At 42.6% G+C, this 22,888-nt stretch overlaps 3 protein-coding genes across 3 annotated transcripts; all 3 read right to left on the bottom strand.

Annotated features, from left to right (window-relative positions):
* Positions 1–8: 8 nt before the first annotated feature.
* Positions 9–1,687, bottom strand: LOC128755915 (mucin-5AC-like). Its single transcript, XM_053860027.1, has 2 exons — positions 126–1,687; positions 9–69 (listed from the first exon to the last, which is right to left on the bottom strand). Exons 1-2 carry the CDS (start codon positions 1,685–1,687, stop codon positions 9–11), a joined length of 1,623 nt encoding a protein of 540 aa, XP_053716002.1.
* Positions 1,688–8,168: 6,481 nt separating this feature from the next.
* On the bottom strand, positions 8,169–9,719 carry LOC128755914 (uncharacterized). Its single transcript, XM_053860026.1, has 2 exons — positions 8,322–9,719; positions 8,169–8,253 (listed from the first exon to the last, which is right to left on the bottom strand). Exons 1-2 carry the CDS (start codon positions 9,407–9,409, stop codon positions 8,169–8,171), a joined length of 1,173 nt encoding a protein of 390 aa, XP_053716001.1. The 5' UTR covers positions 9,410–9,719.
* Positions 9,720–10,416: 697 nt separating this feature from the next.
* Positions 10,417–13,241, bottom strand: LOC128755393 (integumentary mucin A.1-like). Its single transcript, XM_053858784.1, has 2 exons — positions 12,239–13,241; positions 10,417–10,458 (listed from the first exon to the last, which is right to left on the bottom strand). The coding sequence occupies exons 1-2, from the start codon at positions 13,196–13,198 to the stop codon at positions 10,417–10,419; spliced, it is 1,002 nt and encodes a 333-aa protein (XP_053714759.1). The 5' UTR covers positions 13,199–13,241.
* Between the last annotated feature and the right edge of the window lie 9,647 nt (positions 13,242–22,888).

Here is a 22,888-nt window from a genome sequence, read left to right as displayed (position 1 = left end):
CTGTTTGCTCAACTGTTGTTTGAGCTGTAGTGGATGTTGGATAGACTGTTGTTGTAAGAGTGACTGTTGCTGGAGCAGTTGTCGTGGCAAAATCTGTGACGGTCCAAAATGCAGTTGATGGAGACACAGTTGTTCTCGAGTCTGGTTCCGTGGGAGAATATGTTGTCGAGTCTGGATCCATGGGAGAATACGTTGTCGAGTCTGGTTCCGTGGGAGAATACGTTGGTATTAAAGCAGCTCTAGTCAAGTCTGTTGTTGCAAGAGCAACTGTTTTTTGGTCTGTCGTTGTTGGCAGGTCTGATGTAACAGCAGCTGTTATTGGAGCAAAGTTTGTTGTGGGCAAGTCCATTGATGTAAGAGCAAATGTAAGGGAAATTGTGGTTGAGGTTAAGTCTATTGCTGTTTGCTCAACTGTCGTTTGAGCAGTTGTTGTTGGGGGCAGGTCTGTTGCTGTAAAAGCAGGTGTTTTAAAAGAGGTGGTTGACCCGGGGCAGTTGGGGCAATTCTCTGTTGTTGTCAGAGCAACTGTTGCTGAAGCAGCAGTTGTTGTAGTCATGTCTTTTGTTGTTTGAACAACTGTAGTCCCAGCAGTAGTTGTGGTGTGCATGTCTGATACAGTATAACTAACTGTTGTTGGAGCAATGGTGGTTGTGGTCAAGTCTGTTGTTGTGAGATCAACTGTTATTTGAGCTGTAGTGGATGTTGGAAAGACTGTTGTTGTAAGAGCGACTGTTGCTGGAGCAGTTGTCGTGGCAAAATCTGCAGTGGTCCAAAATGCAGTTGATGGAGACACAGTTGTTGTTGAGTCTAGTTTCGAGGGGGTATATGTAGTTATTAAAGCAGCTGTTGAAGTGGGGGGATTTGTTGGTGGTGCTGTGGATGCAACTATTGTCGTCAGTATCGTGGTGGTGGGGGAAACGTTTTTTGTTGGTACAGTACTTGTTACAGACGACATTGCAGTGGTTTCAGTTGTCGTCAAAGCACTTTTGGCTCTAGTCAAGTCTGTTGTTGCAAGAGCAACTGTTGTCTGACCTGCTGTTGTTGTTGGCAAGTCTGATGTAACATCAACTGTAATTGGATCAAAGTCTGTTGTGGGCAAGTCCATTGATGTAAGAGCAAATGTAGGGGAAATTGTGGTTGAGGTTAAGTCTATTGCTGTTTGCTCAACTGTTGTTTGAGCAGTTGTTGGGGGCAGGTCTGTTATTGTAAAAGCAGGTGTTTTAAAAGTGGTGGTTGACTTGGGGCAGTTGGGGCAATTCTCTGTTATTGTCCGAGCAACTGTTGCTGAAGCCGCAGTTGTTGTAGTCAAGTCTTTTGTTGTTTGAGCAACTGTTGTCCCAGCATTAGTTGTGGTGTGCATGTCTGATACAGTATAACCAACGGCGGTTGGAGCAATGGTGGTTGTGGTCAACTCTGTTGTTGTGAGATCAACTGTTGTTTGAGCTGTAGTGGATGTTGGATAGACTGTTGTCGTAAAAGCGACTGTTGCTGGAGCAGTTGTCGTGGCAAAATCTGTGACGGTCCAAAATGCAGTTGATGGAGACACAGTTGATCTCGAGTCTGGTTCCGTGGGAGAATACGTTGTCGAGTCTGTTTCCGTGGGAGTATATGTTGTTATTAAAGCAGCTGTTGAAGTGGGGGGATTTGTTGGTGGTGCTGTGGATGCAACTATTGTCGTCAGTATCATGGTGGTGGGGGAAACTTTGGTTGTTGGAACAACACTTGCTACAGACGACAGGGCAGTGGGTTCAATTGTTGTCAGAGCAGTTGTGGCTCTAGTCAAGTCTGTTGTTGCAAGAGCAACTGTTTTTTGGCCTGTCGTCGTTGGCAGGTCTGATGTAACAGCTGCCGTTATTGCAGCAAAGTTTGTTGTGGGCAAGTCCATTGATGTAAGAGCAAATGTAGGGGAAATTGTGGTTGAGGTTAAGTCTATTGCTGTTTGCTCAACTGTTGTTTGAGCAGTTGTTGGGGGCAGGTTTGTTGTTGTAAAAGCAGGTGTTTTAAAAGTGGTGGTTGACTTGGGGCAGTTGGGGCAATTCTCTGTTGCTGAAGCAACAGTTGCTGTAGTTAAGTCTTTTGTTGTTTGAGCAACTGTAGACCCAGCAGTAGTTGTGGTGTACGTGTCTGATACAGTATAACTAACTGTTGTTGGAGCAATGGTGGTTGTGGTCAAGTCTGTTGTTGTGAGATCAACTGTTGTTTGAGCTGTAGTGGATGTTGGAAAGACTGTTGTTGTAAAAGCGACTGTTGCTGGAGCAGTTGTCGTGGCAAAATCTGTGACGGTCCAAAATGCAGTTGATGGAGACACAGTTGTTCTCGAGTCTGGTTCCGTGGGAGAATACGTTGTTATTAAAGCAGCTCTAGTCAAGTCTGTTGTTGCAAGAGCAACTGTTTTTTGGCCTGTCGTCGTTGGCAGGTCTGATGTAACAGCTGCCGTTATTGGAGCAAAGTTTGTTGTGGGCAAGTCCATTGATGTAAGAGCAAATGTAGGGGAAATTGTGGTTGAGGTTAAGTCTATTGCTGTTTGCTCAACTGTTGTTTGAGCAGTTGTTGGGGGCAGGTTTGTTGTTGTAAAAGCAGGTGTTTTAAAAGTGGTGGTTGACTTGGGGCAGTTGGGGCAATTCTCTGTTGTTGTCAGAGCAACTGTTGCTGAAGCCGCAGTTGTTGTAGTCAAGTCTTCAGTTGTTTGAGCAACTGTAGTCCCAGCATTAGTTGTGGTGTGCATGTCTGATACAGTATAACCAACGGTGGTTGGAGCAATGGTGGTTGTGGTCAAGTCTGTTGTTGTGAGATCAACTGTTATTTGAGCTGTAGTGGATGTTGGAAAGACTGTTGTTGTAAGAGCGACTGTTGCTGGAGCAGTTGTCGTGGCAAAATCTGCAGTGGTCCAAAATGCAGTTGATGGAGACACAGTTGTTGTTGAGTCTGGTTCTTTGAGGGTATATGTTGTTATTAAAGCAGCTGGTGAAGTGGGGGGATTTGTTGGTGGTGCTGTGGATGGAACTATTGTCGTCAGTATCGTGGTGGTAGGGGAAACTTTTGTTGTTGGAACAGCACTGGTTACAGACGACATTGCAGTGGTTTCAGTTGTCGTCAAAGCACTTTTGGCTCTAGTCAAGTCTGTTGTTGCAAGAGCAACGGTTGTCTGACCTGCTGTTGTTGTTGGCAAGTCTGATGTGACATCAACTGTAATTGGATCAAAGTCTGTTGTGGGCAAGTCCATTGATGTAAGAGCAAATGTTGGGGAAATTGTGTTTGAGGTTAAGTCTATTGCTGTTTGCTCAACTGTTGTTTGAGCAGTTGTTGGGGGCAGGTCTGTTGTTGTAAAAGCAGGTGTTTTAAAAGTGGTGGTTGACTTGGGGCAGTTGGGGCAATTCTCTGTTTTTGTCAGAGCAACTGTTGCTGAAGCAGCAGTTGTTGTAGTCATGTCTTTTGTTGTTTGAGCAACTGTTGTCCCAGCATTAGTTGTGGTGTGCGTGTCTGATACAGTATAACTAACTGTTGTTGGAGCAGTGGTGGTTGTGGTCAACTCTGTTGTTGTGAGATCAACTGTTGTTTGAGCTGTAGTGGATGTTGGATAGACTGTTGTTGTAAAAGCGACTGTTGCTGGAGCAGTTGTTGTCATGGCAAAATCTGTGACGGTCCAAAATGCAGTTGATGGAGACACAGTTGTTCTCGAGTCTGGTTCCGTGGGAGAATACGTTGTCGAGTCTGGTTCCGTGGGAGAATACGTTGTTATTAAAGCAGCTCTAGTCAAGTCTGTTGTTGCAAGAGCAACTGTTTTTTGGCCTGTCGTCGTTGGCAGGTCTGATGTAGCAGCTGCTGTTATTGGAGCAAAGTCTGTTGTGGGCAAGTCCATTGATGTAAGAGCAAATGTAGGGGAAATTGTGGTTGAGGTTAAGTCTATTGCTGTTTGCTCAACTGTTTTTTGAGCAGTTGTTAGGGGCAGGTCTCTTGCTGTAAAAGCAGGTGTTTTAAAAGAGGTGGTTGACTTGGGGCAGTTGGGGCAATTCTCTGTTGTTGTCAGAGCAACTGTTGCTGAAGCAGCAGTTGTTGTAGTCATGTCTTTTGTTGTTTGAACAACTGTAGTCCCAGCAGTAGTTGTGGTGTGCATGTCTGATACAGTATAACTAACTGTTGTTGGAGCAATGGTGGTTGTGGTCAAGTCTCTTGTTGTCAGATCAGCTGTTGTTTGAGCTGTAGTGGATGTTGGATAGACTGTTGTCGTAAAAGCGACTGTTGCTGGAGCAGTTGTCGTGGCAAAATCTGTGACGGTCCAAAATGCAGTTGATGGAGACACAGTTGTTCTCGAGTCTGGTTCCGTGGGAGAATACGTTGTTATTAAAGCAGCTCTAGTCAAGTCTGTTGTTGCAAGAGCAAATGTTTTTTGGCCTGTCGTCGTTGGCAGGTCTGATGTAACAGCTGCTGTTATTGCAGCAAAGTTTGTTGTGGGCAAGTCCATTGATGTAAGAGCAAATGTAGGGGAAATTGTGGTTGAGGTTAAGTCTATTGCTGTTTGCTCAACTGTTGTTTGAGCAGTTGTTGGGGGCAGGTTTGTTGTTGTAAAAGCAGGTGTTTTAAAAGTGGTGGTTGACTTGGGGCAGTTGGGGCAATTCTCTGTTATTGTCCGAGCAACTGTTGCTGAAGCCGCAGTTGTTGTAGTCAAGTCTTTTGTTGTTTGAGCAACTGTTGTCCCAGCATTAGTTGTGGTGTGCATGTCTGATACAGTATAACCAACGGTGGTTGGAGCAATGGTGGTTGTGGTCAAGTCTGTTGTTGTGAGATCAACTGTTATTTGAGCTGTAGTGGATGTTGGATAGACTGTTGTTGTAAGAGCGACTGTTGCTGGAGCAGTTGTTGTCATGGCAAAATCTGCAGTGGTCCAAAATGCAGTTGATGGAGACACAGTTGTTGTTGAGTCTGGTTCCGTGGGAGTATATGTTGTTGTGAAAGCAGCTGTTGAAGTGGGGGTATTTGTTGGTGGTGCTGTGGATGGAACTATTGTCGTCAGTATCGTGGTGGTGGGGGAAACGTTTGTTGTTGGTACAGCACTTGTCACAGACGACATTGCAGTGGTTTCAGTTGTCGTCAGAGCACTTTTGGCTCTAGTCAAGTCTGTTGTTGCAAGAGAAACTGTTGTCTGACCTGCTGTTGTTGTTGGCAAGTCTGATGTAACATCAACTGTAATTGGATCAAAGTCTGTTGTGGGCAAGTCCATTGATGTAAGAGCAAATGTTGGGGAAATTGTGTTTGAAGTTAAGTCTATTGCTGTTTGCTCAACTGTTGTTTGAGCAGTTGTTAGGGGCAGGTCTCTTGCTGTAAAAGCAGGTGTTTTAAAAGTGGTGGTTGACTTGGGGCAGTTGGGGCAATTCTCTGTTGTTGTCAGAGCAACTGTTGCTGAAGCCGCAGTTGTTGTAGTCATGTCTTTTGTTGTTTGAGCAACTGTAGTCCCAGCAGTAGTTGTGGTGTGCATGTCTGATACAGTATAACTAACTGTTGTTGGAGCAATGGTGGTTGTGGTCAACTCTGTTGTTGTGAGATCAGCTGTTGTTTGAGCTGTAGTGGATGTTGGATAGACTGTTGTCGTAAAGGCGACTGTTGCTGGAGCAGTTGTCGTGGCAAAATCTGTGACGGTCCAAAATGCAGTTGATGGAGACACAGTTGTTCTCGAGTCTGGTTCCGTGGGAGAATACGTTGTCGAGTCTGGTTCCATGGGAGAATATGTTGTTATTAAAGCAGCTCTAGTCAAGTCTGTTGTTGCAAGAGCAACTGTTTTTTGGCCTGTCGTCATTGGCAGGTCTGATGTAACAGCTGCTGTTATTGGAGCAAAGTTTGTTGTAGGCAAGTTCATTGATGTAAGAGCAAATGTAGGGGAAATTGTGGTTGAGGTTAAGTCTATTGCTGTTTGCTCAACTGTTGTTTGAGCAGTTGTTAGGGGCAGGTCTCTTGCTGTAAAAGCAGGTGTTTTAAAAGAGGTGGTTGACTTGGGGCAGTTGGGGCAATTCTCTGTTGTTGTCAGAGCAACTGTTGCTGAAGCAGCAGTTGTTGTAGTCATGTCTTTTGTTGTTTGAGCAACTGTTGTCCCAGCATTAGTTGTGGTGTGCATGTCTGATACAGTATAACTAACTGTTGTTGGAGCAATGGTAGTTGTGGTCAACTCTGTTGTTGTGAGATCAACTGTTGTTTGAGCTGTAGTGGATGTTGGATAGACTGTTGTTGTAAAAGCGACTGTTGCTGGAGCAGTTGTTGTCATGGCAAAATCTGTGACGGTCCAAAATGCAGTTGATGGAGACACAGTTGTTCTCGAGTCTGGTTCCGTGGGAGAATACGTTGTTATTAAAGCAGCTCTAGTCAAGTCTGTTGTTGCAAGAGCAACTGTTTTTTGGCCTGTCGTCGTTGGCAGGTCTGATGTAACAGCTGCTGTTATTGCAGCAAAGTTTGTTGTGGGCAAGTCCATTGATGTAAGAGCAAATGTAGGGGAAATTGTGGTTGAGGTTAAGTCTATTGCTGTTTGCTCAACTGTTGTTTGAGCAGTTGTTGGGGGCAGGTTTGTTGTTGTAAAAGCAGGTGTTTTAAAAGTGGTGGTTGACTTGGGGCAGTTGGGGCAATTCTCTGTTGTTGTCAGAGCAACTGTTGCTGAAGCCGCAGTTGTTGTAGTCAAGTCTTCAGTTGTTTGAGCAACTGTAGTCCCAGTATTAGTTGTGGTGTGCATGTCTGATACAGTATAACCAACGGTGGTTGGAGCAATGGTGGTTGTGGTCAAGTCTGTTGTTGTGAGATCAACTGTTATTTGAGCTGTAGTGGATGTTGGAAAGACTGTTGTTGTAAGAGCGACTGTTGCTGGAGCAGTTGTCGTGGCAAAATCTGCAGTGGTCCAAAATGCAGTTGATGGAGACACAGTTGTTGTTGAGTCTGGTTCTTTGAGGGTATATGTTGTTATTAAAGCAGCTGGTGAAGTGGGGGGATTTGTTGGTGGTGCTGTGGATGGAACTATTGTCGTCAGTATCGTGGTGGTAGGGGAAACTTTTGTTGTTGGAACAGCACTGGTTACAGACGACATTGCAGTGGTTTCAGTTGTCGTCAAAGCACTTTTGGCTCTAGTCAAGTCTGTTGTTGCAAGAGCAACGGTTGTCTGACCTGCTGTTGTTGTTGGCAAGTCTGATGTGACATCAACTGTAATTGGATCAAAGTCTGTTGTGGGCAAGTCCATTGATGTAAGAGCAAATGTTGGGGAAATTGTGTTTGAGGTTAAGTCTATTGCTGTTTGCTCAACTGTTGTTTGAGCAGTTGTTGGGGGCAGGTCTGTTGTTGTAAAAGCAGGTGTTTTAAAAGTGGTGGTTGACTTGGGGCAGTTGGGGCAATTCTCTGTTTTTGTCAGAGCAACTGTTGCTGAAGCAGCAGTTGTTGTAGTCATGTCTTTTGTTGTTTGAGCAACTGTTGTCCCAGCATTAGTTGTGGTGTGCGTGTCTGATACAGTATAACCAACGGCGGTTGGAGCAATGGTGGTTGTGGTCAACTCTGTTGTTGTGAGATCAACTGTTGTTTGAGCTGTAGTGGATGTTGGATAGACTGTTGTTGTAAAAGCGACTGTTGCTGGAGCAGTTGTTGTCATGGCAAAATCTGTGACGGTCCAAAATGCAGTTGATGGAGACACAGTTGTTCTCGAGTCTGGTTCCGTGGGAGAATACGTTGTCGAGTCTGGTTCCGTGGGAGAATACGTTGTTATTAAAGCAGCTCTAGTCAAGTCTGTTGTTGCAAGAGCAACTGTTTTTTGGCCTGTCGTCGTTGGCAGGTCTGATGTAACAGCAGCTGTTATTGGAGCAAAGTCTGTTGTGGGCAAGTCCATTGATGTAAGAGCAAATGTAGGGGAAATTGTGGTTGAGGTTAAGTCTATTGCTGTTTGCTCAACTGTTTTTTGAGCAGTTGTTAGGGGCAGGTCTCTTGCTGTAAAAGCAGGTGTTTTAAAAGAGGTGGTTGACTTGGGGCAGTTGGGGCAATTCTCTGTTGTTGTCAGAGCAACTGTTGCTGAAGCAGCAGTTGTTGTAGTCATGTCTTTTGTTGTTTGAACAACTGTAGTCCCAGCAGTAGTTGTGGTGTGCATGTCTGATACAGTATAACTAACTGTTGTTGGAGCAATGGTGGTTGTGGTCAAGTCTCTTGTTGTCAGATCAGCTGTTGTTTGAGCTGTAGTGGATGTTGGATAGACTGTTGTCGTAAAAGCGACTGTTGCTGGAGCAGTTGTCGTGGCAAAATCTGTGACGGTCCAAAATGCAGTTGATGGAGACACAGTTGTTCTCGAGTCTGGTTCCGTGGGAGAATACGTTGTTATTAAAGCAGCTCTAGTCAAGTCTGTTGTTGCAAGAGCAACTGTTTTTTGGCCTGTCGTGGTTGGCAGGTCTGATGTAACAGCTGCTGTTATTGCAGCAAAGTTTGTTGTGGGCAAGTCCATTGATGTAAGAGCAAATGTAGGGGAAATTGTGGTTGAGGTTAAGTCTATTGCTGTTTGCTCAACTGTTGTTTGAGCAGTTGTTGGGGGCAGGTTTGTTGTTGTAAAAGCAGGTGTTTTAAAAGTGGTGGTTGACTTGGGGCAGTTGGGGCAATTCTCTGTTATTGTCCGAGCAACTGTTGCTGAAGCCGCAGTTGTTGTAGTCAAGTCTTTTGTTGTTTGAGCAACTGTTGTCCCAGCATTAGTTGTGGTGTGCATGTCTGATACAGTATAACCAACGGTGGTTGGAGCAATGGTGGTTGTGGTCAAGTCTGTTGTTGTGAGATCAACTGTTATTTGAGCTGTAGTGGATGTTGGATAGACTGTTGTTGTAAGAGCGACTGTTGCTGGAGCAGTTGTTGTCATGGCAAAATCTGCAGTGGTCCAAAATGCAGTTGATGGAGACACAGTTGTTGTTGAGTCTGGTTCCGTGGGAGTATATGTTGTTGTGAAAGCAGCTGTTGAAGTGGGGGGATTTGTTGGTGGTGCTGTGGATGGAACTATTGTCGTCAGTATCGTGGTGGTGGGGGAAACGTTTGTTGTTGGTACAGTACTTGTTACAGACGACATTGCAGTGGTTTCAGTTGTCGTCAGAGCACTTTTGGCTCTAGTCAAGTCTGTTGTTGCAAGAGAAACTGTTGTCTGACCTGCTGTTGTTGTTGGCAAGTCTGATGTAACATCAACTGTAATTGGATCAAAGTCTGTTGTGGGCAAGTCCATTGATGTAAGAGCAAATGTAGGGGAAATTGTGGTTGAGGTTAAGTCTATTGCTGTTTGCTCAACTGTTGTTTGAGCAGTTGTTGGGGGCAGGTTTGTTGTTGTAAAAGCAGGTGTTTTAAAAGTGGTGGTTGACTTGGGGCAGTTGGGGCAATTCTCTGTTGTTGTCAGAGCAACTGTTGCTGAAGCAGCAGTTGCTGTAGTCATGTCTTTTGTTGTTTGAGCAACTGTAGTCCCAGCAGTAGTTGCGGTGTGCGTGTCTGATACAGTATAACCAACGGTGGTTGGAGCAATGGTGGTTGTGGTCAGGTCTGTTGTTGTGAGATCAGCTGTTGTTTGAGCTGTAGTGGATGTTGGATAGACTGTTGTCGTAAAAGCGACTGTTGCTGGAGCAGTTGTCGTGGCAAAATCTGTGACGGTCCAAAATGCAGTTGATGGAGACACAGTTGTTCTCGAGTCTGGTTCCGTGGGAGAATACGTTGTCGAGTCTGGTTCCGTGGGAGAATACGTTGTTATTAAAGCAGCTCTTGTCAAGTCTGTTGTTGCAAGAGCAACTGTTTTTTGGCCTGTCGTCGTTGGCAGGTCTGATGTAACAGCTGCTGTTATTGGAGCAAAGTTTGTTGTGGGCAAGTCCATTGATGTAAGAGCAAATGTAGGGGAAATTGTGGTTGAGGTTAAGTCTATTGCTGTTTGCTCAACTGTTGTTTGAGCAGTTGTTGGGGGCAGGTCTCTTGCTGTAAAAGCAGGTGTTTTAAAAGTGGTGGTTGACTTGGGGCAGTTGGGGCAATTCTCTGTTGTTGTCAGAGCAACTGTTGCTGAAGCAGCAGTTGTTGTAGTCATGTCTTTTGTTGTTTGAACAACTGTAGTCCCAGCATTAGTTGTGGAGTGTATGTCTGATACAGTATAACTAACTGTGGTTGGAGCAATGGTGGTTGTGGTCAAGTCTGTTGTTGTGAGATCAACTGTTGTTTGAGCTGTAGTGGATGTTGGAAAGACTGTTGTTGTAAAAGCGACTGTTGCTGGAGCAGTTGTTGTGGCAAAATCTGTGACGGTCCAAAATGCAGTTAATGGAGACACAGTTGTTCTCGAGTCTGGTACCGTGGGAGAATACGTTGTCGAGTCTGGTTCCGTGGGAGTATATGTTGTTATTAAAGCAGCTGTTGAAGTGGGAGGATTTGTTGGTGGTGCTGTGGATGCAACTATTGTCGTCAGTATCATGGTGGTGGGGGAAACTTTGGTTGTTGGAACAACACTTGCTACAGACGACAGGGCAGTGGGTTCAATTGTTGTCAGAGCAGTTGTGGCTCTAGTCAAGTCTGTTGTTGCAAGAGCAACTGTTTTTTGGCCTGTCGTCGTTGGCAGGTCTGATGTAACAGCTGCCGTTATTGCAGCAAAGTCTGTTGTGGGCAAGTCCATTGATGTAAGAGCAAATGTAGGGGAAATTGTGGTTGAGGTTAAGTCTATTGCCGTTTGCTCAACTGTTGTTTGAGCAGTTGTTAGGGGCAGGTCTCTTGCTGTAAAAGCAGGTGTTTTAAAAGAGGTGGTTGACTTGGGGCAGTTGGGGCAATTCTCTGTTGTTGTCAGAGCAACTGTTGCTGAAGCAGCAGTTGCTGTAGTCAAGTCTTTTGTTGTTTGAGTAACTGTAGTCCCAACAGTAGTTGTGGTGTGCATGTCTGATACAGTATAACTAACTGTTGTTGGAGCAATGGTGGTTGTGGTCAAGTCTGTTGTTGTGAGATCAGCAGTTGTTTGAGCTGTAGTGGATGTTGGATAGACTGTTGTTATAAGAGCGACTGTTGCTGGAGCAGTTGTCGTGGCAAAATCTGCAGTGGTCCAAAATGCAGTTGATGGAGACACAGTTGTCATTGAGTCTGGTTTCGAGGGGGTATATGTTGTTATTAAAGCAGCTGTTGAAGTGGGGGGATTTGTTGGTGGTGCTGTGGATGCAACTATTGTCGTCAGTATCGTGGTGGTGGGGGAAACGTTTTTTGTTGGTACAGTACTTGTTACAGACGACATTGCAGTGGTTTCAGTTGTCGTCAGAGCACTTTTGGCTCTAGTCAAGTCTGTTGTTGCAAGAGCAACTGTTGTCTGACCTGCTGTTGTTGTTGGCAAGTCTGATGTAACATCAACTGTAATTGGATCAAAGTCTGTTGTGGGCAAGTCCATTGATGTAAGAGCAAATGTTGGGGAAATTGTGTTTGAGGTTAAGTCTATTGCTGTTTGCTCAACTGTTGTTTGAGCAGTTGTTGGGGGCAGGTCTGTTGTTGTAAAAGCAGGTGTTTTAAAAGTGGTGGTTGACTTGGGGCAGTTGGGGCAATTCTCTGTTGTTGTCAGAGCAACTGTTGCTGAAGCCGCAGTTGTTGTAATCAAGTCTTTTGTTGTTTGAGCAACTGTAGTCCCAACAGTAGTTTTGGTGTGCATGTCTGATACAGTATAACTAACTGTTGTTGGAGCAGTGGTGGTTGTGGTTAAGTCTGTTGTTGTGAGATCAACTGTTGTTTGAGCTGTAGTGGATGTTGGATAGACTGTTGTCGTAAAAGCGACTGTTGCTGGAGCAGTTGTCGTGGCAAAATCTGTGACGGTCCAAAATGCAGTTGATGGAGACACAGTTGTTCTCGAGTCTGGTTCCGTGGGAGAATACGTTGTTATTAAAGCAGCTCTAGTCAAGTCTGTTGTTGCAAGAGCAACTGTTTTTTGGCCTGTCGTCGTTGGCAGGTCTGATGTAACAGCTGCCGTTATTGGAGCAAAGTTTGTTGTAGGCAAGTCCATTGATGTAAGAGCAAATGTAGGGGAAATTGTGGTTGAGGTTAAGTCTATTGCTGTTTGCTCAACTGTTGTTTGAGCAGTTGTTAGGGGCAGGTTTGTTGCTGTAAAAGCAGGTGTTTTAAAAGTGGTGGTTGACTTGGGGCAGTTGGGGCAATTCTCTGTTGTTGTCAGAGCAACTGTTGCTGAAGCCGCAGTTGTTGTAGTCAAGTCTTTGGTTGTTTGAGCAACTGTAGTCCCAGCAGTAGTTGTGGAGTGTATGTCTGATACAGTATAACTAACTGTGGTTGGAGCAATGGTGGTTGTGGTCAAGTCTCTTGTTGTGAGATCAACTGTTGTTTGAGCTGTAGTGGATGTTGGAAAGAATGTTGCTGGAGCAGTTGTTGTTATAGAAAAATCTGCAGTTGATGGAAACACTCTTGTTGTTGAGGCTGGTTCTGTGGGAGAATGTGTTGTTGTTAAAGCATCTGTTGAAGTGGGGGTATTTGTTGGTGTTGTTGTATTTGTTGCAAGAGCACCTGTTGTTGGTGCAATCGTTGTTATTGGCAAGTCTGTTGTTACAGCATCTGTATTTGGAGCAATTGATATCGTGGTCAAGTCTTCTGTTGTGAAAGCGACAGTTATAGGTGAGAAAGTTGTTTGAGCAACAGTCGTTGGTAAAGTGGTTGTTGTGGGCAAATCTGTAGTTTCTAAATCATCTGTTGTTGGATCATGGGTGACTTGAGGCAAGACGGTTCTCAGCGTAAATGTCACTGGGCGAGTGGTTGCTTTGGCAGAGTCTGTTGTTATCAGAACAGTTGTTGATGAGATGGTTGTTGTCAGAGCCACTGTTGTCTGAGCAACAGTTGTTGTTTCCGGCTCTGTGGTCATGATTGCTGTTGTAGATGGTGTGAATGTTGTGGGAAAAACTTCTGTTTCTAGCATTGTAGTTTCACTGGGAGTTGTTGGAGGCTCTGTTGTCAGAGCCACTGTTGTCTCAGCAACAGTTGTTGTTGCTGGCTCTGTGGTCATGATTGCTGTTGTAGATGGTGTGGATGTTGTGGGAAAAACTTCTGTTTCTAGCACTGTAGTTTCACTGGGAGTTGTTGGAGGCTCTGTTGTTGGTGCTACTGTTGACGTCCCTATTATATAGGATTTGTTTGTTATCTGATCAGTTGTCTGAGAAGTTGATGTTTGGGCAGATTTTGCTGTTACAGTTGATGTTGTTGTGGGTTCCATTGTTGTTTCCATTGCAGCACTTGTAGGTAAGGTACTTGTTGGTACTACAATAAGAGTTGTGAGTTCACCCATTGTAGTTGGTGACACTGTTGTACTTTCTGGCAGACTTTCTGTGGTTGGAAGAGATTGTGCTGGAGCTGCAATCGTTGTTGAGGCGAGTGGTGTAGGAGAATCTGTTGTCATAGCATCTGTTGTGGTTATAGTTGTTGGTGGTGTAGATGTTGTGGGATCCAATAGTGTTGTTGGATTAGTACTTGTTAAGTCAATAACTGCTGTTGTTGTTGGAACAACACTTGTCGGAACCTCTGTAGTTGCTGAAATGGCTGTAGTTGTAAACAGCCCTGTTGTTGTGAAAGCAACTGTTGACATTGAAGCTTCCATTGTTGTGGAGGCAAGCGTTGTCGTGGGAGCCCCTGTTTTGGTCAGAAAAGCCATTGTTATGAAAGGCTATGTTGAGTGTCGTGGGTGAAGCTGCTGTTGTTTGAGCAAGTGTTGTTGACAGTGCCGGGGCAGAATTGATCAATAAGCCTTGTTTACCAAAATTCAACTTCCACATAATTTACTTTTACTTCCATTACAATAATGACGAACTTCCAGTACAGGAAATGGCAAATGAAAAAAAAAATGGCATATTTACTTACCAGATACAATGAGAAAAACAAATGTAATCCATATGGCCCCCTTTCTTCTTTTCATATTCCTATGGATTTAATAGTCAAGAGTGTATAACCTGAATCAAAGTAAAACAGTAACAATTCTTGCATCTTTAATAAACATATATAAGAATATCTCCACACTCATGTTTACCTGTCCTATAGATTTTACAAAAAAACAATAATCTGGAAAGGGGGAAAGTTATCCTTAAACAATAAAAGGTATAAAAGGATTTGTACTCACCCAAAAGGAAAATAAATAGATAAATAAATAAATAATCCGTATGTGTGTGAGCTTGTCTGTGGTCCGTCTAAAAATAAAGATGAATCTGTTTAATATCCAAGTCAAAGTTCTCTGTGATATACCTTCTGATTTAGTACACACTTGTCTTGTCAAACTGATGCAGTGGTAGAATGAAAGAAATGGTTAAAAAGAAGGCGACACGCAGCATGTGTGTCAGCTTTTGGCACCACCCCGTGAAATACACCCTTTCAAGATACTTTGTAGGCGTGTCGAACTCTTTTGTAAGTTACGGTCATCATATTTTAAATTACAAATTAATACAGGTTAAAGACATTAATTCTTATTTTGATACCTATTGTTCATTTCAATTCAGAACATAATGACAAGGAAACGCCATTGTTGGATGCATGTCTTCAGTCCAGAACAGAATGGCAGGGCCATCATTTTTTAATGTTTTATTTATTTATTTTTAGTAAAGTGTGAAAAAAAACAGCAAAAGCCCTGGGAGAATAACATGCCATGTTCTCAGAAACCTATTTTTGTATAATGTTGTGTTAAGGAATCTGAAGCTTATCAACAGACAGAGCAAGTCTGTGTGCTGTATGCTCAACCTTCAAAAAACAAAGGTCTTTCTGAAAGATACGACATCTGACAAAGACAAAAACGGTCAGGAAATAGACAATGGCAGATTGACGACAATAGCTCGATGACGTCCAAATTGGCATCTGACTCAACCAGTGTATTTGCTTTTATTGAGGTGTGTGTGCCGTAATAATAATAACTTGAATAACAAGGAAGGAATGTGGTGGATGACTATTCACACACCTTGTTAATATTTTGTTTGGTACAAACATCTCCAGACAAAAAACAAAACAACAGAGAGTAGTGTCAACAAAAATGAAGAGGAAACAAAAGAATAGTGAGGAATGTGAAAAGGCAGCTGAAGAGGGTGTGGTCCAATGAACTGAAGTTTCAATCAGAGTAAAGAAAGGGACATTTTGTCATCTGTGTCCAACAGTCTCGACAGTCTCTTTGAGTGACTGATGAACACAAAAGCTGCGCGAGGTGGTGATGGATTTTTGTTGTGAGTGCGAAACCCAGCATCCACAACTGCAGTTCATCCCGATGCTGCGTGCTGATGATCCGGGCCCCACTAGATGGCGATATTTAGCTTTTAATAGATGATGAACTGGAGAAAAGGACACTGCTTCATGGACAATGATCAAAACTGTTGACTTCATAAGACATTAGACGAACATTGAGTTGGGTGGAGAGAGCCAGCAAGTAGGTCTACAATAGCAGTCCATGTGATTTATGTATGTACAGAAGCCTATTTATTCATAATAACATTTATTTCTCTATGAATGTACATCCAGCCTTGGTCTTAGGCTGCACCAGAATAAGCTACTGCTTTCATCATTTGGCCTGTCAATAGATACAGTGCTTTTGGACAACCCAAAGTAAAGATTCCAGTTTTGCTCAGCCATGTTCTACCTCCGAGTTGGCTCACACCAACAAACCACAGATTTCACATGTGGGTGAGTGACATCAAGAAAGGGAAGCTGACTTTGACTGACTATAATGGGTGTGATTGTTTGGCACGTACTATCCAGTACAAGTCTGGCAGGTGGAGAAATGCGCTCTACATCACAATTATGTAAATTTGGGTGGAGTTTTATTTGATAATGATGATGATGATGATGATGACGGTGAGTGTACTTGGCCTTTCATTTAATGGAGGAGGGTGGATATTCTTTTATTATAAAAACCTGCTCACACATGGACACTGTCCTGTTGAACACAACCATACATATAATTGACATCTGATGTACTACACAATTCTCAACTTTTAGGCCCTAAACACCACCACCAGACTTTCATTTTTCATTTGAGGGTAAATCAGATAAACGGTGTTAAAATGACATCAATGTTTATGTACCTCGCGCAATTGCAAAGTGGCACAAAGTAACAACTGTAAATCATCCCTTCACTAATAAGACTTGGGAGCAAATGGACGCCAAGTGGCTCCGGTGTCAAAGGTCAACATTCCTGGCTTTCATTATTTAGAGAACTCACATGGAAACAACATATATCAAACAATAGAACGAAAATATCAAGACAAGTATTCATAATACACAAATGCTATTTGAATGAAAGAGTGCAGCGAACTCTGTACACACTGTATGCTGATGCAACCACACCTGCTCTACAGAGTGGAGGTGTGGGTGGTAACACCTATCAACGTAAGCAAATGCCTGTGCCTCTTCTCTGGAAGAGTCTCCAAGAAAACACAAACACACTTTTTTGCTAAAGCAACAGTCATGAAATACACGGTCAGTCATGTTCAAAGCCAGAAATGGACCGTCTCCGGATCATTTCCAAAGACTGTTTCAACTAACTCCTGATGAGGAGGTGTTGATGTGAGAAATTCTACCAAATTCTACCAACCATGTGCTAGAACCACACTGAGCCAAATGTACACTGCAATAGTGTGTATCATGTTAAGTCTGAATTCTACTTCACGTGATTGCATTGCGTTCAATTTTGTGAGCTGAGCACACAGTCACAGCCATAAATGCAAAGTACTGATAATGAATTCAACATGGCACAGCAGCAACAGTCAATGATGACAAAGACACAGAAGATGGCCGAGACAATAAAGATACACAACAAACATCAAACACATCCACAAAGCACAAAGCATCAGCATACGTAAAACACAAAGCTTACTAGAAAAAAAAAAAATGGCGGCGTCCTCATTCATGTGGTCTGAGAGTGTGGTCATAATGTGATTTTGTTTCATGGCATGATAGTTATTTCATTGTTTTGCTTTTCTGTTTTTGATAATAACTTGACTTATTTGCTTTAGAATACATTGCTTCTGAAAAATTACACACTGTGTAAGCAGAATTTTGTCTTACATGGTACAGAGATTGCAAAGGTGCAGAGTGAAGCACAGTTGTTACAATGTCTACCCTCCCGTTATTCCCACATTCACCCATTTTTCTTGATCAGCGTGTAACTGTGTGCACGCACGGCATGGTCAATGTAACATCCTCAATGTTGTGTTGTGTTCCGTCACAAACATTTTGTTGAAAACCCTCATGTTGTGCCGGTTTGTCAATGTTTGTCCCACATTTTCCCTCCCACGATTGCACTGTACATTTGTGTCGGTGTGGTTGTAGCATATGATGGGTAGAAGTTCCTACTTCCTCACATCTCTTCTTCAAGAGCCGGAATGAAGTGGATACAATGAAACACTGACTCTGTTAATCACAGATTACCTCCAAGAACCTGAGTTCAGTGATGAGTTTTCATAAAGTTTATGCAATTACTTTAATATTCACACAAATAAATGTATATTTCTCCACCAAATAAATTCTGATTTTCATCGCTGTTACTCCTATGGACAGGAAAGCACTTCCAAGGTCGTCCAGCAGGTGACCTCATAGCTTTTCAAAATGGCCTCCAAATGAAACCTGCTCCATGAGTTACAAGCAAAATGTTATCTTCCCTCGTAACAAGCCATGAAGTTTAGTTCAAGCTTTACATCTCACCTATTACCTAGACCTTTTTTCCCTATGTTTTGATCACATTCAATTGAGGATACGTTTTTGTTTTGTTTTTTTAACAAGTCTGGAGAGCTAATATTCATTCCGTTACAGTAAGATGTATGAAAAGTGTTGCATTTAACACAGGAAACACACAACACAAGAGGCAGCGAAATGGTCATTTTGATTCATTTAATTCATTAAATACATTTGAGTAGTTGCATTTTAATTACAGGATAGCAATTCAATAAATACTGCATATAAATACCACAAGCAAGAGAACATATATGTGCACAGAAAGTGAGAGCCACATTTGGAGAGTCACATTTCTGCCCCGTAGATTAAAAGGTCAATTAAAAGTTGGGGGGGGGTGAATAAATGTTTTGTGTTTGTTTGTTTTTTTCTACCACACCATTGGCTTCCAGTTGATTTTTCAATTCAATTTACCACACCATGACGTCAGAATGCGCCTGGTGGTGTGTTTCCAAAACTCATTTTATTCTGTAGTGACCTGTCTTGATTGTATTCTGGACCTTTAGCCTCGTAGTGCCCACGACTATAAAAGGTGCGATGTAAATGAAGAGTACATAATCACTATATTGGTCATTGAAACGTTTCAACAGTTCATTGATTGTAGTAACATGACGGAAGTGATCATCTGCAGTGTTGACTTGTCATCAACCACGACAAAGCAAACAGGCAGAAAGCGGTGGGGAGGGAGATCTTATGGCTGATGACACCTGAAACAGTATTGGGGGGGGGAGAAAAAAATTATTAAAACGTGGACACCATGTGTTCTGCGTGTCTGCCATATGATTCTTTTTACCTGTTGAATCGGAGGTTGCCGATGAAGATTGTGCTGCAGTTGCTCTCTGGGTCCGAGCATTAGCTGATGCCGTTGTTGTAGACAGATTTCGAACGACTGCAATATATTTATTACACAAGTGACTTCCTTTCAGTCCTTGTTCCCCTTCAGATTTGAAGAACCCAGTCTCCCTATCAGGCTCCCCGGCTCCTCATATGCTACTCGAAAGGTTTTGGTTGCCAAATGTAATGGCTGAATGGCAGTTCTGGCTTCGTATCCCAGATGGCACTGTGACCGCAGTGAACATGTCCTGGAAGTTTCAGATCTCTCTCAATCTGTTTTTCATTCCTGGCTTTTCCAAGTGTCGTGTGAGACTTGACAGACTTGAAGGCTTAATGTCACTGACTTATTACAGTGATTCAGTTCGGAATGACGTTTAGTGGGCCAATTTCAGATAAACAAAAGTTTTGCCAAGTGAATTGTTCTGATTGAGCTCTGGTCCTGTCGAGGTGCCATTAAATCTTTGCTTATACCAGCAATCATGTCAATCATTTAGCTCCGACACAGCTATTCATATTGCAAATTTTCATTCATCCCGACGTTTAAAAACAATGCAACTTTACAGAATCTTTCACAACATGTGTTTACTGACCTGTGGTTTGGATTGTAATGACAGTCACTTCATCCATGTTAAGAGCTTCCCTGACAGCAGCTTGTTCATACTCCTGACCAAACTGAACCACAAGTGATGCTGAGAGTTTGTCGCCGGGGATGTCTCTGGATTTAAAAAAAAAAAAAAAGAAAAAATATTGTGTTAGCGCAATCTTTACCTTACTACACGGGGCGAGGGGTGGTATAAAAAAGAGCATCGTACTCCAGACTTGAGACAGAGCACAATTGATAGGCGGGAAATTTCACCACACATTGATCCTTACACTGCAAAGCAAACACAAGTCACATGAGAAACTGTTGATATCTGATGTGCACTCAAGAGCACTGTGGAATTACTGAGTGCTTTCTTACCCATTGTACGAGCCTTTCTGTTATTTGATCAACGTTTTGTGGATAAGTCAGACCTTCATCAGGAATAAAGGTGAGGGTGGCAAGATATGCCTTTGAAACAACCTTGCTGTCAGTTGGATGCTCTGTGGTAAAAATGGAAGATATGGAGATCTGATTATATATATATATATATATATATATATATATATATATATATATATATATATATATATATATATATATGTCCAATTACCTGGCACTCCGATTGTCTCTCCATCAATTTGTAGACCCACGTTGTTGGCTGCACTTTCGAGTAAGTTTTTCTGTACCACTTGTGGCACTGGAAGTGTGTTTGGATCAATACTGTTTGCAAAATGGATCTCAATCTCCAACATGATTTTGTTTGTTTTGCCTGGTATTGCGCTTCAAGAATTAGAAGAGTGGATGTTAGAACATAATTATAACATTGGACACTTGCATGCTGCAGTTTTATGGCCAGTATCTGTACCTAATTTCTTTGAGGTCACACTTGACATCTTCTGCCTCAAGTTCCACACCTTCTGCTTTGGCCATCTCTAGGGATACATTCTTACACTGTGGATCAAACACAGAAAGAACATCAGCTGAATACTTCATGTATGTTAGAATCTTTTGCAGAAGAGAAATATAAGCTCTCACCCAGGGAGTGTATTTCAATTCCATTGTTTGGAACTCCTCGCTGTCCTCTGACTCAAAATTGGTGTTATAAGTGCCTTCAACCTCGAAGTTGATTGTATAATAATGGAGGTCATCTGAATCTTGTGCAGAGGCTTTTTCCACAACTGTTGTTTGGTTGTGGGAGAAACTGCAGTTATTATCAGTCCTTAACTTGTTACATGAATGTACATGTTTACCTGCCAAAATTAGGAAAAGTCCTGTGATCCATGGTACCCTCATCCTTGGTTTTCCTGACCTGGGAAATCAACACATTATTCTATTATTCTGCCAGTTCTGCCAATACATAGAAAATATAAAGGTTCGGCCTCTCTCCATGCCACATTCTCTTAACATTATCACAGGCCAGTTTAAAGTAAACGTGGTCTGTAACTCAAAACAACCCAAAGATGCCTATGGTTGAAGCGTGCTACATTGCACCACAGATAAAAATATTTTCGTTATATTTGCAGTTTTTGTTTTTCAGTCCCACATCAAGCAGGCAACAACTCCTCAATTTGAATGTGGTGTCCGTGATCCAAAGGGTGAAGAGCCCAGCACAAATAAGAATAACAAGTTACTGAGTAAGAAAGTAAACACAAACAAACCCATGGAACATAAGAAAAGATTTGTACTCACCCTTTACAGTGAAGAGAGAAATGAAAATGAGACCTGTTATGAAATAAATAAATAAATAAAGATATGTGTACAGCTCTCCTGTGAGCGCTTAAAAATGTGGATATTTGGGGAAAATGTCAGAGTAAGATTCCCTGTTGTTGGACTTGCGACTTCACCGGTTCTGTCAGCCTAATTGACCAGAGAGTTTATATAGCTGGCTTTCATGCTGATGACGCAGTGACAGAACTAAAAAATGAAGATGACAAATAGCAATGTGTCACATTATTGGTTCTACTGCATGACATACACCCCTTATTATTCAACATTCTATTTTTATTGGTGCAGAAGCATTGTGAACACACAATGCAGTGCGTCAGCTTTTTCACCCCACCCAACTACAGGTGAAAAAAAGAAGGGTGGAGTATAATCTGTTTTTATTTTTTTTACATAACTGCTACAATTATGATTGTCTTTGTCCCAGCTAGCTAGAGTCACAGTGCTCTGGAGCCGGGATTCTGTGTTCAGTACACTATATCTAAAACTCACTTTTCACTGTTGGGCATTCCTGGACATTACTATTCTGCATATGTCTTTTTTTTTTATTTCCTATTATTAGCATAATTGTTATTTATAAGTTTATTTCGTTTTTGTTTGTCAATTTTTCTGTTTTTGTTTCTTTCTACAGTGTTGATTGTTTGCTTTGTCTGTGTCTTTGATGTCAGATTTTTTCATCAATGTTTGTATGCAGCTGCAGCAACCAAAATATCCCCATTGGGGGAAGATCAAAGGCTGTCCAATCGAATCCAATACTCATCCAGCCACACAAAGTTGACACTTGATCTAGTGGGGCTGAGATGTGTCACTACTATAAAATTAGTGGAAGTGTGGTTTTTGGTACACTTGTTTGGTATAAATAAAACAACTGCTGTATTAAGCGAAAATATTACATTTGCCCAAATAGAAGGAAAAAGATTGAATGCCCACCCCGAGTAAGATGAGTCCTAACTGGGCCTCTAGCCCAACCAGACAATAGGTATATGGGCAAAAGATCAAGAGCATGCACACGTATGAGTTATTCTTAATTACAATGGCCTTTCTTAACAATGCAATCTGACTCAACCAGTTCAGTAGTTTTCAAAGGGGTGTGTGCTTGTGTGTTCAAATTAACAACCTAAATTGCAGTGCGCGCTCTTGCCTGTCAAGATGCAAAAGCGAAAAATCACTACACGCGTGGGAGAAAGATCAGCAGGATTTCAAGAAATTTTAAAGCGCTGGATGTCGCGGTATATGAAGAAAATAAACTGAGTTTGTTGCTAGCAGAAGACTACGAATAACATGAGACTGTAGGCAACCACGTACCAAGATGGGATGGCGTGCCATTCATTCAAGTTTAACAAGGTGTCAAACAGCCATGCGTTTTAATTCACTATGGCCTCCAGAGCAGCAACCATGTGAAGATGTGAAGCAATGCGTTTTACAGCTTTTATCTCTGAACTGAACCCAAGTCATTGTGATTCTCAGAGTTCAAGGACAAGAGAGCACAAGTACAGTAAGAATAGAAACACAAAGGTGGTCAACGCTCACTGGAACTCTATGATACTAAGTAATCCAACACAGAGTAAAAGCATGAAACAAATAAACAGTTAGGCAGCGGTCCTACTCACACACGGCTGAGCAGGGGGAATCGAAGACAGGAACAGAAAACACGTGGCAGTCAGAACAAGGAATGGATACAACACAAAGCTCAAACACCAACAGTTTGTAAAGGGGGACCCACATAAGGAGTTTCAATTTTACTATGTCTGTAGTGCGGCCTGACAATGTCAACGTGGCGCACCACACATGAGCCAAGGTTCTGTCCCAGTACCGTTCGAGAAGCTTGTCTTTCTAGACAGAAATCTGGCGTGATCCCAAGAGACAAAATGAAGTGGAAACATCAAAACAAGCGGAATACGCATCATGAAAGTGGACAGAACGCTGGTGGTTTTCCCAACAGAAACACATCAGCTGCTCGTGGATCTTGCACATGGAGCCTGGACACCTGAAGGAACTGACTGGGGAAGGGCAGCGGCAGATTGCAGTGAGATTTGCTTCTCATGATTACTAGCTCATCAGCTCAATAATATCAAAATGTCC

The sequence above is a fragment of the Synchiropus splendidus genome, chromosome 3 (assembly GCF_027744825.2).
Source record: "Synchiropus splendidus isolate RoL2022-P1 chromosome 3, RoL_Sspl_1.0, whole genome shotgun sequence".
Taxonomy (NCBI): Eukaryota; Metazoa; Chordata; class Actinopteri; order Syngnathiformes; family Callionymidae; genus Synchiropus; species Synchiropus splendidus.
The sequence above is the reverse complement of the archived record's forward strand: the minus strand, read 5'-3'. Positions and strand labels throughout refer to the sequence as shown.

What these genes read in the sequence shown, in the direction of transcription:
- LOC128755915 (XM_053860027.1), bottom strand. Translation starts at nt 1,687, where the DNA reads ATGATACTGACGACAATAGTTGCATCCACAGCACCACCAACAAATCCC. An exon ending in CCAGACTCGAGAACAACTGT is followed by an intron (nt 70 to 125) that starts GTCTCCATCAAC and finishes CAACTGCTCCAG; the next exon opens with CAACAGTCACTCTTACAACA.
- LOC128755914 (XM_053860026.1), bottom strand. Translation starts at nt 9,409, where the DNA reads ATGACTACAGCAACTGCTGCTTCAGCAACAGTTGCTCTGACAACAACA. An exon ending in AGAGCTGCTTTAATAACAAC is followed by an intron (nt 8,254 to 8,321) that starts GTATTCTCCCAC and finishes GGACCGTCACAG; the next exon opens with ATTTTGCCACGACAACTGCT.
- LOC128755393 (XM_053858784.1), bottom strand. Translation starts at nt 13,198, where the DNA reads ATGGAAACAACAATGGAACCCACAACAACATCAACTGTAACAGCAAAA. An exon ending in CAACCACAGTTAGTTATACT is followed by an intron (nt 10,459 to 12,238) that starts GTATCAGACATA and finishes TGTCGTCTGTAG; the next exon opens with CAAGTGTTGTTCCAACAACC.